The following is a 19510-nucleotide window of genomic DNA, read 5'->3' as shown; positions in this document are numbered from 1 at the left end:
GCAAGTAATTTGCGCCCCCTAACCTGCCGCCGCTGCCAGCTTCTTCTTGCTGCTGCCTGGTCTGGTCTGGTGTGGTTCTCTCCCGTGCTCAGCGCTGCGCTGGGCAGCCGCTGCACTGTCCCTCCCCCAGATAGTCCCTTGCTCTCTCTCCGCACCGCACGCCTGGCACCCCCCCCTCCACAGTGGGCGGCGACCCGGCGGCTCGTGAGCCAGGTAGGGGCAGAGAGCTGCGAGTGCGAGCGCGCCACCCCCCAGATGCTGCGCCCGGTGCGGATGGCCCCCCCTGCACCCCCCATGCTACGCCACTGCTTGCACTTTCCTTTCGATTGAGCCGGACCCAACTGAACTCCCTTCCAAAGAAAGCTAGCACGAGGCAATTCTTATTCCAATCAGAAGTTTGAAGTTCAGCTACAGGAAGCCGTTTTGCAGTATGTAGGCGGGGGGCACAGTTGCAGACTGCACAAAGCGCCCCCTCCCCCGTGGCAGAAGTGGGGAATGCTGGGTTTTCCAGCATTTGATGCACTTATGGATGTGCCCACTGGGAGAATCAGAAATAGTAGATTGATTCTCAGAATGCAACAAACAACTGCAGGATGTCTCAAGTCCATCATGGTGGTTTGTCCTGGGACACATGGTTGTTGCTCAAAGGTGTTCCACACAACCTGCTTCCTCCAATGAAATATCCCGTTGTCCTAGAGGTTAAAAAAAAAGCAGTGGCATAGTGTGGGGAGCCCCCACAGGGGTGGTTGCTCTAGGCGCAAAATTTCAACACCCGGTGCTGCCTCAATACAACTGTGTGCTTTTGTCACAGGGCTCGGCTTCTTCACGCAAACCAGGAAGTGACCTCTCCAGATAATGGAACAAATCTTCTTTTCTGTGGCTGGGTGACGCGGATGCCATTGCGCAGTTGAATGTGCAAGCGCACTCTATCCTTTTCCTGCCCTCCCACCCCTCCGTGTGGCCCCGGGCACTGACAATCCACGCTACGCCACTGAAAAAAAGGCACCTTCCTTTCCCCAGGACCTATCCTGCAGATCAAGAACCTGATGAATTTTTAGATGTCCCTCTAAATCTGTTAAGATGCAGGGCAGATCCCTTGACCAGACTGAACCTTGTGAGCGACGGCACCCTTTCTGCACTTTCCTATTCCAAAGCACGCTGCATTGTTTTTCTCCCCCCCCAAATCTCAAATCATTTTAACGCAACCTTTTGACCAGTCTGAACTCTCTCCCACCCTCCATTTTGAAAGTCAACTCCCTAACAATACCATATCCGACCAAATTTTCTCCCAGCTACAAATAAAAATATATATAAAATAGAGGCACTTTAGTTTAAGTAACAGTAATGAACAACTTGGTTTTTATTTTACTTTTCGAGCAAAGTGCTGCCTTCGCACGCCTCGCACTCTGCAGAACTCCAGAGTATCGGACGTTTGCATTCTTACCGTTGACAAGCTACTTGAAGAGCCATCAGTACACGTGGGTCCTTCGAAAAAGTTGCGATGAAGAAAAACTAAATCGTAAGAACAAGGGGGAAAGAGGCAAGGGATCACCCTTATACTCACGCACACACAGAGAGCTCTTTCACAGCTCTTGCTGGTGTGATCTTCACAGCTTTCGTGTTGCATCGGGATTTGGGGATTCCGGGCAACAGGAACTGCATTTTGTACAAACTCGTTTCTATATAAATCCGCACATTTGCTGTACAGTACACAACTGGGGGAAGGGGTGGGGGAAGAGAACGGCCCCCCCGGCCCCCCTCCAGTTAACATCCTTTACAATAGCAAAGCAAAACAAATCAATTAAAAACCTGTCTCAAACAGCATCAGCTATCTAGTGCAACAGAAAAAAACACAACTCAAAACCTCCACAGGAAAGAAGAGAAAACAACAACAACAACGGCAACATCAACAACACACAAAAATCCCCGTTCGGTTTTGGATCACGATGTGGATGGTATAAAAATCACTTAAGAGAAAAACCCGCAAATAAATAAAAGCAAAAAAGAAAGAAAGTAACAGTCCTCTATATTCTCTATAATTTAAGGATATTAAGCCACGCTATAAGATTGGCTTTTTTTTTTAACTTTTCCAATTTTATTTTTTTTTATATTTTGTATTACTGTTTCGTTTTTAAATTATTAATTACTCCCTGAGCAATCTGGGTTTAAGGAGATTTCGGATTGACAACTTGACAAATTTCTTACAAATCTGCAAGGAGGAAAACACTATGAACAGCAAAGCCCGTTTGCAAGAAACAAGAATTTTCGCGGCCTTTTTCCTGCTACCCTTGCGCTATACATTAGGTCCCTAACATCTCCCAGACCCCTTCTTTGCAGAAACCTTTAGAGAAGCCACTCCCCACTAACCTCTTTCGAGGGAAAGGGAAACCCTGGAGCAACGCCCCCGGCAAGCAGGTTGCCCTTCCAAGATCCATGCTCGTCATTCTGGCACAGATCTGTAAACAGAGGCAGCCTTAAGAGGGCAGTCTGTCTGATGGGGAAAGGAGAAGGGGGGCAGGCTACATAATGGAAAGCCCAGCTATGAATACGCGAGAGTTCATTAGCCAACCTTTGCCATGCACAGGAAAGGCTCTTCTGGATAGGGGCCAAAGTTTGCACATTACGCCCAAGGCGCTCCTGTGGAGTTATCTTGCATTGGCCGGGTGCGTTACAGCGAAACTGGCCTGAACAGAGCCAATTCTGAGCGACGTTTACAGAGAATACAGTTTGTCCTGTCGGGACGGGGAATGGGAAACGGACGATAATGAATACACAGACGCTTTCTTCCGTTAAAACGAAAAGTTAAGAAGAGACCCAGCCCCCTCCCCCAAATCCCCACCCCACCATCTGGTCTCAGGCCAAAAAAAAACCCCCCACACAAGAGTGAATTCTACATCGGTGTCGTTACAGCAATGAGAAAATCCTTTGGGTCGCCTTCAGCTGGTTCCCAAAGAGAGAGGTGCGTCTTGTTCGAAAGGAACAGAAGCATGACTCCCCGTGTCCCCCCCAAAAATGGGGGTTACGGAACACAAAGGAGCTGGCACAACGGCCACAAGGGATGTTCAAGTTCTGAGTGAAAACAGAAACAAAAAATAATAATCTTGGCTTTCCCCCAACAATGCTGCGTTCAGACTGAACAAGAGCTGTTTCTAATGGACGTCTCCCGCCACCTGTAGCCTCAATGGCAACAGATTTCCGCGGCTGGCCTGTCCATGTCAAAACGCCCTTGTGCTAAAGTAGCACAATAGCAGCACTTCTTTCCCCCTCTTAACTCCAAGCTCTTTCCCCCCCACCCCAAAATAAAAGGACCCCCCAGAACGGACCCAAGTGGTATCGCCCACCAGCCTCTCTCATTTCCGTGGTTTTGGGGGGGGGGATGTTTTCGCCTCCCCCTCTCTTTCTCTCTCGATCGCCAACACTTGTGCTTAGACAGCATGAAAGCTACTTTTTGCGGCGACGCTTGCCCCTCCCCCACGCCTCCCGCAACTGATAGAAAAGGGAGAACTCATCCAGGCAGCGGTGCCTGTGCATGTTGACGCCCGCGCTCGCGCATGCACACAGTTCCGAATCCCAGCCGCACCACCAGGCTCTGGGCGCAGCGCACCTGCGCTCATGCTCCCATTGAAAACATTCATGCACAGGCAGGACGAGATGAGGGAGGGAGGGCCACTGATGGGCTGGCAAGGCAGAAGGTAAAAAGACTTGGGGTCCTCCAAGACGACTGTTGGTTGGTTTAGAGTTTTCTTCTGAAATATATATATACATATATATATATATGTATATATATATACACGAGCGCTCAGAAGTTGAGTTTCGTGACCGGCCTCTCGCGGCTGCCATCCGCCAGCTGGTTGGTGATGCGCTTGCGGTTGCGCTTGAGTTTGGACAGGTCTTTGTCAAAGACTTCGCCGGACCGCAAGGCCGAGACGAGGTCGTCGAATTCCCCGCCCTCCTCGCTGTTTTCTTTCGCCTTCCTCGCCTTGCGCTCCCTCTCTCGCTGCTCTTTGAGCTAATGGGAAGGGGAAAAGGAAGGGTTAACGGGCAGGGATTTGACACACCCTACGAGCAACACGCTGTAACTTAAAACACTGGAAAAGCAATAAACCAAAACCGACAGATTCTCCATCCTTGAGCTGAGTGTGGCCTGTTTCTGCATCACCTTCTGATATATTTTTAAACCCACATGAAATTTGTCCATGTGCATTTGTGTTAATGTATGCATTCCCCATAGGACGCGGGTGGCGCTGTGGGTTAAACCACAGAACCTAGGACTTGCCGATCAGAAGGTCGGCAGTTTGAATCCCCGTGACGGGGTGAGCTCCCATTGCTCTGTCCCTGCTCCTGCCAACCTAGCAGTTCGAAAGCACGCCAAAAAGCGCAAGTAGATAAATAGGTACCACTCTGGCAGGAAGGTAAACGGCGTTTCCGTGCACTGCTCTGGTTTCGCCAGAAGCAGCTTAGTCATGCTGGCCACACGACCCGGAAGCTGTACGCCGGCTCCCTCGACCAATAAAGCGAGATGAGCGCCACAAGCCCAGAGTCCAACTGGACCTAACGGTCAGGGGTCCCTTTACCTTTACTTATGCATTCCCCCAATAATTTTTATTGGTCTTCATTTTTGCACACAATTTTTCTTGCAATTTCTCTACCCCTCATATCCCAAGACAGACGCATGGCAACTTAACACCCCAACAACTAGATGCACCGACAGCTTGACTTGCATAGCTTGCATCGTTTGCAAAGCAGCTGTCTGAAATGGAGTCAAAACCACGGGTGCATCGAGCCACCTGGCCACCCCCTTCAGCTATGGGCTACCAAGGACATGCGGTGGAACCCCACCCTACACAATTATCCCCACCTGGGCTTCCATCCGCGCCCGTCGCTCCTCTTCCTCCTTCCTCTTCCTCATGTTCTCATTCTCCTGTTTGGCTTCGGTCACAGCCTGCAGGAACTGGTCGAAGATCCCGAAGAACTCGTCTGGTTGCGTTTTGCCAGGGTCTTCCCCAAAATGCTTCACTGCCTTGGCAAACTAGAGAAAGAAAATACGCATGTTGTTTTCTTTGTGGGGACTCACTGGCCCAAAGCAACCCTCTCAGAGAGAGCCTCTTTGGTCTAAATCAGTTGCTGATTCAGGAAGGAGATTTTCTCTGCATGCATCAACCGGTTTTGTATCCTTCTTTAGGCCATATCCCCAATTGGCCATGAAGAGCACTGAGTGACTTCAACCCTGTCATCTTCCCTCAACCTAACCTGCACCACAGGGCTGTTGTGTTGTGTGGGTGGCGCGGGGTGAGGTTGTGAAGAATCACACAAGCTGACTTTAGCTCGTTGGAGGAAAATTTGGGGTGTGTGTGTAAAAATATAATAACTAAAGAAGGAAGCAGAAACTATTTGGAAACTACAACTAATCTAAGCAGGTGACTGGGAGAGGCTGCTGGAACCATGTAACACCGGTCCTGAAAGACCTACATTGGCTCTCAGTATGTTTCTGAGCACAATACAAAGTGTTGCTGCTGACCTTTAAAGCCCTAAACGGGCTTTACAGAGACAGAACAGAGAAAAACATGACTGCCTTCTTCAGTGTTGGGGCACCAAGAGAGAGAGAAACGAAAGCAACAGAAAACATAAACATCCTGTGAGCAGGAAATACGCAGACTCTGTGACTCAGAAAGCCTGCTCCCTTTTAAGGTGGAACGGAAATATCCTAACATCGGCCCAGTATAACTGAAGGAGCATCTCCACCCCTATTGTTCAGCCCGGATACTGAGGTCCAGCTCTGAGGGCCTTCTGGCGGTCCCCTCCCTGTGAAAAGTGAGGTTACAGGGAATCAGGCAGAGGGCCTTCTCAGTGGTGGCACCCACCCTATGAAATGTGAGGAGAATCAGAACTTACAGGGTTAAACAGTTCTGTGTGACGTCTCACATTCTGAGGCGTGGTTTGGTTCACATACGGGAATCTTTCTTTGTGTGTGATTTACTTTCATTTTTGGCTGAGAGATGAGAGGATGTCCGCTCTCTTGCCCGGACTGATTTATGATGTTTTTCTTCTCATTAAAGACTGTTAGAGATTAGGAAGAAGCCTGCGTACACTCTGATTTATTATACACACACAAGGCACCTTCTCTGCTGCTGTGGGACTCTGCTAAGAGCTGCAAAGAGAGCTCAAGTTTTACCTATCAGCACAGGCGTCCACTGGCCCAGGGAGAAGCGTGCCAGGTGCCATTATATCTCAGCATGAAATGCCCTCCCATCAGATGTCAAGAATGTATATGCTGGAAACTGCCCAGAGTGGCTGGGGTAACCCAGACAGATGGGCAGGGTGCAATGCAATGCAATACAAATAATTCCGAAATCAAAACACATTTGTTTCCTAATTTCACCGGGTCCCAAACAACCAGTGTTAGGTCAGTCTTTGGCAAGTTCAGCTCATGAAGCAAGTCCTTAATCCCGTACATATCTGGAGAGTACAAGCCAAGGCCTTGCTCTGCTTTGCCGCATTACACCATTCCTTGCCCCCAAATCTGAATTCTGGTGGCTAGAGTTAGACCCCAGGCCTCACCAAACCTCCCTTTCCAAAGGTCTGTTCTGCCTCCCCTGTCGGAACAGCTTCTGCCATTCTGAAGACATCAAGGAAGTCACACCTCTGCTTTCAATTAATGCCCTTTATCCTCTACCTCCTCTTTTTTTCATTATTAGTATTATTAACTCAGGAGCAATAAAACCAACAGGGCACAACACTGCAGCAGAGAAGATAATAAAACTCGAACGCACAACAAGGAGAGGGGCAAACTCACATTTTCAACTTCTCTTTGAAGGTTTGCGCTTGTATTTTGTTTATCATTGCCACATGCTTCAGCATTAGAAGCAAATGTGCTATTGAATCTTTTGGAAAGGAGGTGTTCCCCCCTCCCTCTTTTTCAAAAACGAAACTTTGCCCATCCAAAAGCACGGAGTTTGTGCTATCTAGAGAATTGCGCAAAGCAGATAAAATTTGCAAGCCAAAGGCAACGCTCATGCAAGACGTGTGTAGCAATGTCAAGGGTTTGTAAAACAAATGAACACAAACAGATCCCAAGGGGCTTCTTGGTGGTTTTAATAAAAGAATTAGAGAATTAGTTGTGGACACCCAAAAAACGAATTCTGGGAACTGTAGTTTGTTTAGGGTGCTGAGATTGCTAGGAGACCCATTTCCCTGTCACACAGCTACAATTCACAGAGTTCCCAGTGAAGAGGGATTGGTTGTTAAACCACACTGGGATCTGTAGGACTGCAACGGAACCTGGGAGTTCAAGGTTCTGGCTTAGTCAGCCATTCAATGGGTTGCCTCAGGCAAGCCACATTCCCTCAGTCTCAGTTATCCAGCTGTAAAATGGGAATATGCAACCATGACCCAAACCACAGACTGCCATGCCTAGCCCTGAGTTGGTGACAGGCACTGTGTCCTTGGAGGATGAACCAGACACTCCACAAGCCGGGGACCTTGGGGCAAATGAGCAGGAAGGGTCTCCTGGAACCAGCGCTGGGGGTCCCCAAGTCCTCCTTAAGAAGCTTGGAACAGTCAGAGGAGGAGATGAAAACCGTCCTCAAGAATGCCAGCACCTAAAGGCTCAGGCTGACGTGCAGCAACATAACTTGAATCTTTGGACGCAGAGTAGTGGCACAGCTCTTGCTAAAAAAATGTAGTATAAACGCTGACAACTGGGAAACATTGGCCTGTGGGCGCTCCAATTGGAGAAAAGCCTTTACCGAAGGTGTCATGGGCTTTGAAGACACTCGAATTAGATGGTTTATCAGGAAAAATAAAGAATAAATCAAAACAGGAATTTGTTTCAAAATGGGAGGTTTTCAAAGAATATCTGAAAAATATAGTAGTTTAAAAATATAGTAGTTTAAATATAGTAGTTTAAATTCTGTTGCAGCATTCAAGGAACTTCAGTAATAGTTGCAAGGTAGATATAAGAAATTAGATTTATTAATAATAAGTTTAAATATGATAAAAGTGTGTATTGGCAATAAGTAATATGAATTTGAAATATGGAATAGACAGGAGGTTGGGTCTTTAGTGTTAAGACCAATAGATGTTTTATTGTTTGCTAAGAAAATTATGTGTCTATGGTTATACTTGTGTGTAATTTGGTATTTGTGTTTTTTTTCTTTTTTCTTGTTGTATCAATAAAAAACTTTATTAAAGAAAAGAAAAAAAAGAAGACGCTCGAACTCAGAACGCAAGGGAGAAACGTGCTAAGAGGGAGGCACGCTTGGCAAACCCTCACCGTGATCAACTCCCGCCTAGAAACCAATGTCCCCACTGTGGAAGGACGTGTGGTTCCAGAATTGGCCTCCACAGTCACTTATGGACTCATAGTTAAAACCGTGTTTATGGAAGACAATCTTACTCAGCTACGAGTGATCGCCAAAGAAGAAGAAGAAAAGAAATCTGGTAAGCCAGATAATATAAGGCCTCCTTGAGCCTTCCAGTGGCTCTCTGTTCTTGCTCCTCATTCTAGTTACTCCTCTTTGTGGCTATCCCAGACTTTGGACTGTTTCATATCTTCGCTTCTGGGTCACATTTTGGACTTAGACTGATTCTATGTGCTTGACCTTGGCTTGTTTGGACTGACGCAACTGTAGCCCTGCCAATGTTGGCAACTGCCTTTGTTGAGGGTCTTATATCTCCTGGACCTGAGGATGAAGGTCCTATCCCTACAAAGCAGAGAGGTTTGGAGCTCCAGGAGCTCCAGAGGTTTCACTTTCTTACCAGTTCTTTGGCCTCTGCCAGGAGATCTTCCACATCTGAGAAGCTAAAGCTGGCCAGCGTGATGAACTGGCTGACGACAGAAACGAACTTGTCTTCTGGGTGGGGAGGCTGAGATTTCTGGTACGCCAGTTCCTTTGGAAAGAGAAGAGAGAGAGACAAACACACACAGAGAGAAAGAAATTCATTTTGGTTATTGGGAGTTCAAGGAGAAGAACCATGGCAGTCATCCACCCAGGTGTTGGCTGGGATCCACAAAGACCTGAACGGCAGAAACCCAATGCTCAACACATGCTCACCCAACATGAGAGACCTGCTTCCGTGTGGCACTATCTCATGCATTGAAGGTACATGTGTTGAATACTGCAACCGCATGGGCATAGGGATTATTGTGTGGATCACAGGAACACAGAAAACTGCCCTATAGTGAGCCAGACACCTGGAGATGCTCAGGATAGAACTTTCTGCATGCCAAGCAGATATCCTACCTTGAGCTGTCACCCTTGGTTCTATCCAACCCAAGAATTATCCTCCCTCCCAGTTTGGTATCAGCTGGAGACACCCTCCATCCTCGGAGGTTTTTAAGCAGAGGTTGGGTGGCCACCTGTCATGGATGCTTCAGCTGAGATTCCTGCATCGCAGGGGGCTGGAATAGATGACCCTTGGGGGTACCTTCCAACTCTACAATTAAACTGTTTTTCATGCTATATTTTATATTGCTGCGACCTGCTCTTATGATTGGCAAATTATAATGACCCAGGTTAAATTTGAGGGAATTTGTGGGTGCAACCTACAACCTTATCACTTATCCACAGTTCCCCCCCCCCATTTATTTGTATTCCACTTTTCTTTATCAAATCAGTTTACATTTACATTGTTTTTTTAAAAAAAATCAATATAACATAAAAGATACTTTAAAAAAGAAAGAATAGATTTGCAAAGAACAAAAAGAGCAGTAGCAAATGAACATACAAATAATAATAATAACACACACACACACACACACACACACACACACACAGCAAACACAACCACAGCAGCATATAACAAGATCGGTCAGGCTGAGTCTACGAATATTAAGCCCCATCAGCAAAAATTCTTCTAAAAACGTGAAGACTTCCAAGCATACAGTATGAGGTCTTTTCCAGCACAGCTGGCCGGGGTTCTAACAGAAGCTGTGATCCAGAACATACCGTATCACTTTTTTCCTCCTAGAAAGTAAGGGGAAATGTCTGTGCGTGTTATGCCTACGGGTGGCATGCCTACGGATTTTCCTCCTCTAAAAACTACGTGCGTGTTATGGTCGGGTGCATGTTATAGAGCGAAAAATACGGTATGCAGGGAACCAGGTTGGCAAAAACTGGCAGAGAGGTAACATCTGCACCAGCTGTGCCTATCCGCAAACTTCCTTTAAAAAAATTGCTTATAATTAAAGAGACAAAGGCAAGCGACTCAGGTCCTTAAGAGTTCTATAAAACCATAATGAGCAGTAACGAGCTGCAGGTCAGGAAGGCGGAGGAGGAGAACGGCCTCTGGGAAGGGAGATAAAAGCAGCTCCAGTCGCCTTCGCCTCCTTCCTCTCTTAAGGACGGGTGCTTAAAAAAAGCAGGGGGACCATTAAGCGGGTGAACAATACTTACTGTCTCCACAGCCCTCAGCCCACTTCGCAAGGTGCCAATTTCCTTCTCCAGCTCAGTCATGCTGCCAGAAATAAAGGAAGCCAGTTACATTTCCAGAAACACAGTTCCAAAGCCGGCTGCGTGTCTCCCATTGAAAAACAACAACAAATAAAATACATAGGTTGCATTTCCTCCTGCCTTTAGGTTATGCTCTCTCCTGCAGCAAACTTTGCATCAGCATCTTCTCTAAAAACTGGTGCCAGAATTTGGCTCCCACCCCTTTCCCCTCCTCATGCCTCTTTCCTTTTGTGCCCTGTCTTTTAGACTTCAAGCTTCTAAGGGACTGACTTGTTTTTTAATTGATCCTACGTAACCATAACTTTATCAACAAAAAGATCATCTGTTTGCCTGCCTCATCTGTCCGTCCATCCGTCCAATTTCAAATACATTGCAAAAACAAGCTGGGAATAATAACTTCCACTTTAAAGGCTTGCTGAAAAACAACGATAAGATCTTCAATAGGTACCAAAAAAATGCTACTGAAGGCATTTGTCTGACATGCAAACAAGTAAATAATTTTGGGCGATGTGTGTTAAGATTCAAAGTGGCCGTAAAGGTAGAGGTAAAGGGACCCCTGACCATTAGGTCCAGTCGTGGCCGACTCTGGGGTTGCGGAGCTCATCTCGCTTTATTGGCCAAGGGAGCCAGCGTACATGACTAAGCCGCTTCTGGCGAACCAGAGCAGCACATGGAAACGCCGTTTACCTTCCCGCCGGAGCGGTACCTATTTATCTACTTGCACATTTGACGTGCTTTTGAACTGCTAGGTTGGCAGGAGCAGGGACCGAGCAACGGGAGCTCACCCTGTCGCGGGGATTCGAACCGCCAACCTTCTGATCGGCAAGCCCTAGGCTCTGTGGTTTAACCCGCAGCGCCACCTGTGTCCCATAAAGTGGCTGTAGCAATGTGCATTATGTAAAATTCAAATTTTCGTATTGACGAGCCTGTGAGTTATAACATTCACAGCCTGCAAAAGAGGAGACTGAGAGGAGATAGGACAGCCATCTTCAAATATCTCAAGGGCTGTCACATGGGAGAGGGAACAAGCTTGTTTTGTCCTGCTCTGGATGGTAGGACTCGAACCCATGGCTTCAAGTCGCAAGGAAGGAGATTCTGACTCAGGATCAGGAAATGTCCAGGCCCCCCCACAACAAAGGGAACAGAATGTCCCCCCCCAAAACGCCACAGGGCTGGCTTGCCACGTTTTGAATCAAGTGGAGTAACACACATTGCAGCCAAGGAGTGTGTCGGGATCCCCGCTGAACCACTAAACACAGGGTAGAAATTCTGAATCTGCAGCTGAACATCTCCTGCATTGCAGGAAATAGGCCTGCAGGCCTTGGACCCAGACAGACATTTCGGCCTCCCCTCCCCTTTTGCACAAACAATCAAGCTCGCAAACTGGCCCCTGGCTTTCGACTCCCGCAAACTACAGGCACATTTATTTTAGAGTTGATCATTGTGCCCTTCTGCTCCACTTGTTGCAGGGCCTCCCTATAAACCCAATAAAGACCTGTTTGCTTCTCCTTAATTCGCTTCAAAGTCCTTTACGAGGCTGCCTCCACATACCAATTAATGGTGAAATCCCTCAAAGCGTGTTGATTAAAACCAGCAAGGAAGAAAGCGGGGAGAGAGAGCAAGTATCTGATTTAAAAACCAAATACCCCATCTTTGCAACCAGGGATTTCTTGAACATGAGCGCACGCTAATTGGCTCACAATTAAACCCTGGCTTGCAGCTAAATAAAGCCAGTGGGGTTTTTTTGGGGGGGTGCATGTTTCTGGCAGCTGCTGCTGGGTGTTCACTTCTATTTGGGCGGGTGCAGTGGGGCCCCCCCATCAGCAGGACCTCCTTCTGGGTGGAGGGACACCTTGGCCTCATCCAAACCCTCTTCAGCCTTGGGAGAACCCTCCCAGCAATGTCCTCATTGCGCTTTGCTTAGGGCTCAGCTCTTGATACTAAAGGTAAAGGGACCCCTGACCATTAGGTCCAGTCGTGACCGACTCTGGGGTTGCGGCGCTCATCTCGCTTTATTTGCCGAGGGAGCCGGCGTACAGCTTCTGGGTCACGTGGCATGACTAAGCCACTTCTAGCGAACCAGAGCAGCGCACGGAAACGCCGTTTACCTTCCCACCGGAGTGGTACCTATTTATCTACTTGCACTTCGACGTGCTTTTGAACTGCTTGGTTGGAAGGAGCAGGGACCGAGCAACCGGAGCTCACCCCGTTGCGGGGATTTGAACCGCCAACCTTCTGATCGGCAAGCCCTAGGCTCTGTGGTTTAACCCACAGCACCACCCGCGTCCCTCAGCTCTCCATAGAAACGTGCTAAAAATCATGAACACAGTTGGCCTCCCGCAATCCCAGGCGTTGACCCAATCATACGACACTCACTTCACTTTGGCAGCCTGGGGGACATCCTTCAATTCTTCGTGCAGGTTGAGGACTTTGGGGTACTTCTTTTCTACGATGGTGATGAGATAATGCAGCAGGGTAATGTTCCTACAACACAAGAAGGGCAGTGATGGATATATATGGACGCAGCAAAGGTTTGTGGCTCCTGTATTCAGCTGCAAAAATTGCCTCTATTTGTGAGGGATAGAATTGTTTTGGAGGAAGCAACAGGATTCTGAAAAGTTACTGTGGAAAGGGGCTCGCCGCACAGGGCAAGCCACCTGCACAGTACAGAAACGGGGGTGCAAGAGAAAGGTCTTCTGGGAAACAGACTTTTACTAGGTGCAACAGCAAGACAGGCAGTCATAACAAATAGCAGTGCCACTGCTGGGTGCTGCGCAGTCGCAGTTTTATCCATGATACGGCCTTCTTGGTGGTGGCTCCCCATTTGTGGAAAGTCCTCCATGGTGTGTTGTATTTTTATTAATTTTCAGGAGGAATCCAAAGCATTCCTGTTTACCCAAGCATTTGCTGGCTGAAGGATAACAACAACAATTTTATTATTCACACCCCGCCCATCTGACTGGGTTTCCCCAGTCACTCTGAGCAGCTTAATAGCCCAGTAGATTTCTTCCATCTCAAAAAACTTAATAAAACATTAAACATTAAAAAACTTCCCTATGCGGGGCTGCCTTCAGATGTCTTCTAAGTTTCCCTGGCACCCTTGAAATTATTCACTATCAGGGTATTTGATTGTTTTACAACTTTTTAGATGCGAAACTCCTTTAGGATATGAACTTAATAAACAGCGAAATAGCCGGGCTCCAGACATCAGACACATCGCCTTGAATGAGGGTGCCTGACATAATAATGGTGGGGTGAGAATTCATTTGCAAAGCAACCGTTCCGTTATGATAACCCCTTAGCTGATAAAGGTCCTGAACACTTGGCAGCAAGGTAGAAGCAGGCAAAGTTTAGGTGACATGAAGGGTTTCGACGTAAACCTGGGCTGAATCTCAAAAAGTGTTTCTGCAGCTGTTCCTTGTGGGCACCGAGTAAAGGTAAAGGGACCCCTGACCATTAGGTCCAGTCGTGGCCGACTCTGGGGTTGCGGCGCTCATCTCGCTTTATTGGCCGAGGGAGCCGGCATACAGCTTCCGGGCCATGTGGGCAGCATGACTAAGCCGCTTCTGGCGAACCAGAGCAGCGCACAAAAATGCCGTTTACCTTCCCGCCGGAGTGGTACCTATTTATCTACTTGCACTTTGACGTGCTTTCGAACTGCTAGGTTGGCAGGAGCAGGGACCGAGCAACGGGAGCTCACCCTGTTGCAGGGATTCGAACTGCCAACCTTCTGATCAGCAAGTCCCAGGCTCTGTGGTTTAACCCACAGCACCAGCCCCCTTGTGGGCACTGACTACAATCCCACAAAAAGAGATTCTTCCTGCATCTCTTTCTCGCAGAAAGGAACTGGACTCACGCTCTCGAGGCAGAAGCGGCTTGGGCTTACTTGTCAATGCTGGATTTGGTGTCCGCAATCTTGTTGAGGCTGGCGATTTTGAACCCGTACGCATTTCCCCGCTGGCCTTTGTTCATGTAGTTCCCAAAGGCCAAAACTACCTCCAGCAGCTGCTTTAGGCTTTTGCTCTGGAACGTCTCTGTTGAAGCAGTGCGGATTGCTGCAAGGGGGAAAAGATTTTGTTAGTAATATTACTATCGTCGCCATTATCGTTGATTTATGAATCCCACACAGTCGCCCCAAGGAGGTGTACAGCAGAAAAGAGTTAAAAACACAACCAGCAGCCATGCAGTATGCTTTCCATTATGTTTTTGTTATGCTTTTTATAATTGATGTTCTGTAATGTATTTTTAATGTTGTACACAACCCTGGGATCTTTTGATAAATGGAGGTATATGAATTGAATGAATGAATATTAAAAAAAACAAAATGGGCACCCATGGCACAGGCCCTTTCATCTAGCTGGGAAAGCCTGCTGGATTGAAGATGCCTTCAATTTTATCTGGAAAGTGCAGCTAACAGGTACCTGCCGTATTTTGTGCATGAAGACTTTTCTTTTAGCAAGTGGTATGTACCTTGTTGGAATAAGACTTCCTGCACTACCATTAGAAAATAACTTAATCCTTCATATACTGTAGAAGTCTTTTGTATGTTCATGGAAGGAAGGAGAGTTCAGGGTGCAGGGTAACAGTAATTGTGCTGGAATGTGATCTTTATCCCTGCATCTCTATCATTTGTTGAAAATACCGTATTTTTCGCTCTATAAGACGCACCAGACCACAAGAAGCACCTAGTTTTTGGAGGAGGAAAACAAGAAAAAAAAAATTCTGAATCTCAGAAGCCAGAACAGCAAGGGGGATCGCAGCACAGAGAAAGCAGCAATCCCTCTTGCTGTTCTGGCTTCTGGGATAGCTGCGCAGCCTGCATTCGCTCCATAAGACGCACACACATTTCCCCTTACTTTTTAGGAGGGAAAAAGTGAGTCTTATAGAGCAAAAAAACGGTATTTTTTAAAAAATACCGTTGAATTTTTTTGCTTTGTTTAGGAAGATCCGAGCTAAGACACCCAAGGATTTAAAAGGATTCCCCCCCCCCCCTTTAAGACTTACCTTCCACTTTAGGCTTAACTTCAGCAACTCGCTCAGCAAACTTCTTTTTAAAATACAAGGACTGCAGCCTCTGCTGGTAATGGTTTATCCTGCAAGAGACGGAAAGAACAAACGTCGAGTTGGCAACTAGTAAAAGATCTGGAGGGAAAGGCCTGTGTCTTGGGTTGATATATCTATAGCTGTGGCTAGTAGCTCAAAACAGGTTTTGAAATTTGAGGACTTGCAGTAGGTAGGTACAGGGTTTGTCCTCAAAGGACGGGAAACCACTCCCAAAGGCTGCAAGGGTCAACACTGTTTGCTTAGACAGGCACAGCTAGGGCTCATCCCATGGAAGGAAGGTAACCAGAAATGCAAGGTGGTCAGGCACAAGACCAGTCCAGTTGCAGGTAGTTCCAAAGGTGCAACAGGTACCACAGGGGTATACTATGTGTATGACAACTGTATGTTTACTTCACTTACTGCTGTGTTAGCCTATGCAGCTTGAGTTACCTGAAATGGGGGAGGATGTTAGTATTTCATGCCTCCGATGCTGCAGATGAGATTGGTGTAAATCACAGGCCTGTCTGGGAAGAGTGTGGGAATGGAAGACAGTCTTATCTCTTCCACTGTATGTACTATGTACTGTACTTTTGCTTTGACTTCTGCCTGTTCTTCTCTCGGAGCTGGAGAGAGAAGACGCTATGACTCCTTTGTCTGTACACAGTATGTAAATATATACGTAGATTAGCTCTACGATGTCTCACGCTTCTTGCTGTGTTATGCTAGAAGACTAGTGTGCATATATCATTTGATGTATGTCGCTGAAGCACACTGGAGAAGAATAGGAATGCCTTTTCCAGAGCTGGCCATACCGGAGGATGCTGGGATTTCGGGGGCAGCAGAAGGGGAACCCCAGGGCGTTTTCCCAACATGACAGTGCCTGCTGATGTCTAGATTGCCAAAGCCAACCATTTGCAGAAGACATCTCCATGCCCTTGACCGAGCACGACTTTTAGTGGCGTTTACTGCAAGGATCCCTGAGCTTTCCTAGGAGCTAAAACCACCACCCAGACTCCATTGTTACACTGGCTACAGGTCTGGAGACCAAAGTGTGTATCAACCCAACCTTATTGACCTCCCTGCCAATTTGGATACAATGAAGGAACTGGAGGCCCCTCGACTGTCCTCGGGTCCAGTATTGGACCACTTTGACCGGATATCCCCAGCCGATGTGGACAGATTCCTCCAAGCTGGAAAGCCCACCACTTGTCCTCTTGACCCGTGCCCGTCCTGGCTGATTAGAGCGTGTCCAGACGAGGTGCGGGCCCCCCTGGGTGATATCATCAATTTGTCCCTTGGCACTGGGATATTCCCAGGGGAACTGAAGGAGGCAGTGGTGCGCCCGCTCTTAAAGAAAACATCATTAGATCCTTTAGATCTATCCAATTACCACCCAGTTTCAAATCTTCCATTCCTGGGTAAGGTGATTGAGAGAGCGGTTGCTGAACAACTTGGTAGGTTTCTGGATGAAACATCGGCTTTGGATCCATTCCAGTCCGGCTTCCGCGCTGGTCATGGGACCGAGACGGCTCTGGTCGCCCTAACAGATGATCTCCGCAGGCAGCTGGATCGAGGCGGGTCGGGGCTGCTGATTCTTCTAGACCTGTCAGCAGCCTTCGACATGGTCGATCACGAACTCCTGGACCGCCGCCTTGCCGACGTGGGGATCCAGGGCACAGTCCTTCAGTGGCTGCGCTCGTTTCTCTCCGGTCGGGGACAGAGGGTGGCGCCTGGGGGGGAATTGTCATCGCGCCACTCCTTGGTGTGTGGAGTGCCTCAGGGTGCGATTCTCTCCCCGATGCTTTTTAACATCTTTATGCGCCCCCTCGCCCAGCTTGTCCGGAGTTTTGGGCTGGGCTGCCATCAGTATGCTGATGACACCCAACTCTATCTGTTGATGGATGGCCATCCTGACTCGGCCCCAGACACACTGATCAGATGCTTGTAAGCTGTGGCTGGATGGTTACGTGGGAGCCGGTTGAAGTTAAATCCTTCGAAGACAGAGGTCCTCTGGCTGGGACGGGACGATATGGGATTGAGGGGGCAACTCCCGTCTCTTGCGGGGGTGCAATTAGTGCCAGCATCATCCGTGAAGAGTTTGGGTGTAATCTTCGATACCTCCCTCTCTATGGAGGCGCAGATTACAGCTATAACAAAGGCGGCATTTTTTCATCTCCGCCAAGCTAAGCAGTTGGCTCCTTATCTCTCTCGCCCTGACCTAGCCACTGTGATCCACGCGACGGTCACCTCCAGACTGGATTATTGTAACTCGCTCTACGTGGGGCTGCCCTTGAGACTGACCCAGAAACTCCAGCGGGTGCAGAATGCCGCGGCGAGACTCCTTATGGGGTCTTCGCTGCGAGAGCACATTCATCCAGTGCTGTACCAGCTGCACTGGCTCCCGGTGGAGTACAGGATCAGGTTTAAGGTGCTGGTTTTAACCTTTAAAGCCCTATACGGCCTAGGACCCTCGTACCTACGGGACCGCCTCTCCTGGTATGTCCCACAGAGAAATTTACGGTCTGCAAATAAAAACACCCTAAAGATCCCAGGCCTCAGAGAGGTTAGGCTGGCCTCAACTAGAGCCAGGGCCTTCTCGGCCGCGGCTCCAATCTGGTGGAACGCTCTGTCACAAGAGACTAGGGCCCTGCAGGACTTGACATCCTTCCGCAGGGCCTGCAAGACAGAGCTGTTCCACCAAGCCTTTTGTCAGGGCGCAGCCTGACCCCCTCCTCTGGCAATCTGCACAAAATTTTGCTTGATGGTTGCCATTAATTTGATTTTAATTTGATTTAATTAATTTATAATGAATGTTTTAGAATGTTGAGTTATTTTGATTGTTGTTAGCCGCCCTGAGCCCAGCTTTGGCTGGGGAGGGCGGGATATAAATAAAATTTATTATTATTATTATTATTATATTGCCTTGGGCACTTTTAGATAAAGATCTGCCATTTTTGCCAGACTTTTAAGAGTCCAGTGGGTTAAGTCATATGTACTGGCGTTGCTAATTATGTAACGCAGAGATCGCCAAACTTTTCGGCATGGAAGCTTTTTGCACAGAGGCTGGGCACCACACTGCTGGGGTCACCACAACCATGCTGCAGAATGGAGCACCAGAGGCACGGGCCTCCAAATTTCAGCTGCTGAAATTTGAGAGCCCAAATTCCGCCACTGCTTTGCACCTCTTCCATTGAGAGTGTGTGCCCAGCCTTGGCATCCCATGGAATATGGGAATGTTTAAGGGGAGGGGGTGTTCAGTGTAGGAGCGGCGTAGCCAGTGCAAATGGGAACTGAGCAGGAAGAACAAACAGTGCCTCGTGCGTTGTGGATCTCTGAGGGAATATTTCCTGGGACCTTTCACGGGTGGCATATGAGGCCTCAGTGGCCACAATGTCACCCACAGGCACCATCTTGGCGACTCCTGATTGCAATTCACAATAATTATTGTTATTTTTTCCAGTTATTGCCTGCTATGTATTTGCAAACTGCCCTAAGAAGGGGCCACGGACTGCCACGGCCTGCGCTTTCGGCCCAGAGGGCAAGTGCGTTTTCCTGCCGAAAATCACCTGCTCATTTCGAAGAGGAACCTGTCTGCCTTCGCCATTCGGTCCAATTCGTGCTTGTGCTCCTCCAGCAGGTCGATGTCAGCTTTCTCCGGAACGAATTTTAGAAGCTGAGAAAGGGAAGGTCGGGGGGGGGGGTTTAGAGAAAAAGAGGTAACACTTTAAAACACCCTCGCCCCTCTCCTGTGTGGTCAGCATCTTCCTTGAGTGGGACAGACAAAGGCCAGCTGTGAAACTGGCCCAAGGTCCTCTAACATGCCCTGGTGTCCTCCATATGTTTTGGACTACAACTCCCATCATCCTTTGGGTACCTTGTAGGAGACTTGTCCTCATCTGGATCCAGTCAACCAATTATGGAATGGCTGCTTGCAAAGAGGACCATTCCTACTTAACCTGAAGGGGAGGCCCCCACCCAGGGCCGGATTAAGGTTTGATGAGGCCCTAAGCTTACTA

General features: G+C 48.1%; 1 protein-coding gene across 2 annotated transcripts in view; it reads right to left on the bottom strand.

Annotated features, from left to right (window-relative positions):
• Nucleotides 1-870: 870 nt before the first annotated feature.
• Nucleotides 871-19510, bottom strand: part of DAAM1 (dishevelled associated activator of morphogenesis 1) — a 190779-nt gene continuing 172139 nt past the window's right edge. For both annotated transcript variants that reach the window (XM_082216882.1, XM_082216883.1), the window contains 8 exons: nt 19061-19167; nt 15456-15544; nt 14338-14506; nt 12828-12935; nt 10395-10455; nt 8758-8889; nt 4859-5029; nt 871-4009 (listed from right to left, as the gene is read on the bottom strand). In XM_082216882.1, the coding sequence (XP_082073008.1) occupies nt 3800-4009; nt 4859-5029; nt 8758-8889; nt 10395-10455; nt 12828-12935; nt 14338-14506; nt 15456-15544; nt 19061-19167 (1047 nt within the window). In that variant the 3' untranslated portion in view covers nt 871-3799. The remainder of the gene's footprint in view (nt 4010-4858; nt 5030-8757; nt 8890-10394; nt 10456-12827; nt 12936-14337; nt 14507-15455; nt 15545-19060; nt 19168-19510) is intronic.

Source organism: Podarcis vaucheri, assembly GCF_965113315.1.
Source record: "Podarcis vaucheri genome assembly, chromosome: 1".
NCBI lineage: Eukaryota > Metazoa > Chordata > Lepidosauria > Squamata > Lacertidae > Podarcis > Podarcis vaucheri.
Note: the sequence above shows the minus strand (reverse complement) of the source record. Positions and strands in the feature narration are given on the sequence as shown.